At 72.1% G+C, this 527-nt stretch overlaps 1 protein-coding gene across 1 annotated transcript in view; it reads left to right on the top strand.

Moving 5' to 3' along the window:
* The window catches only part of RPS15 (ribosomal protein S15), a gene marked incomplete in the record, with an annotated part of 7493 nt that overhangs the window by 6396 nt on the left and 570 nt on the right, over positions 1-527 (top strand). Inside the window, 1 exon segment of the mRNA XM_027769567.1 lies at positions 132-217. Coding sequence (XP_027625368.1) covers positions 132-217 — 86 coding nt within the window.

A 527-nucleotide genomic window follows, 5' to 3' on the forward strand; every position in this document is an offset into this window, starting at 1 on the left:
CCCCTGCGGCCCCGGGCCCCGGAGCGGTGAGTGCCTCCCGGGCCGGGCTGGTCGGGGCGCGTGCGTGGGGGCGCTCGTGGCCGCGGGCGGCGGGGTCTGGGCCCCCGCTGACGCCGGTCGCGCCCGCTTAGGCGGAAGTGGAGCAGAAGAAGAAACGGACCTTCCGCAAGTTCACGTACCGCGGCGTCGATCTGGACCAGCTCCTGGACATGTCCTAGTAAGGGGCGGCGGGGAGTGGCGGGCTCCGGGGAGAGAGGAGGGCTCCGGAGAGTGGGGGAGTACGGGGCATCGGGGAGAGTGGGTAGCTCCGGAGAATGGGGGGCTCCGGGGAGCAGTATTCTCAGCTCTGGGGTCTTTGGGGCACTCGGCGTGCCAAGGCTTAGGGAGAGGGGCCAGCAGAAGGCTCGCCGTTCCGCCGCCGTCCCCCACGTGACTCCCCGGTCCTCGGCTGTCGCCGGGCGCCCGTGCATTTGCGCCCGAGTTGAGTTGCGGCGGGGCGCGCCCCCTGCAGCAGAAACAGCCCAGAA

The sequence above is a fragment of the Tupaia chinensis genome, unplaced genomic scaffold (assembly GCF_000334495.1).
Source record: "Tupaia chinensis unplaced genomic scaffold, TupChi_1.0 Scaffold149964_1, whole genome shotgun sequence".
Classification (NCBI taxonomy): Eukaryota; Metazoa; Chordata; class Mammalia; order Scandentia; family Tupaiidae; genus Tupaia; species Tupaia belangeri.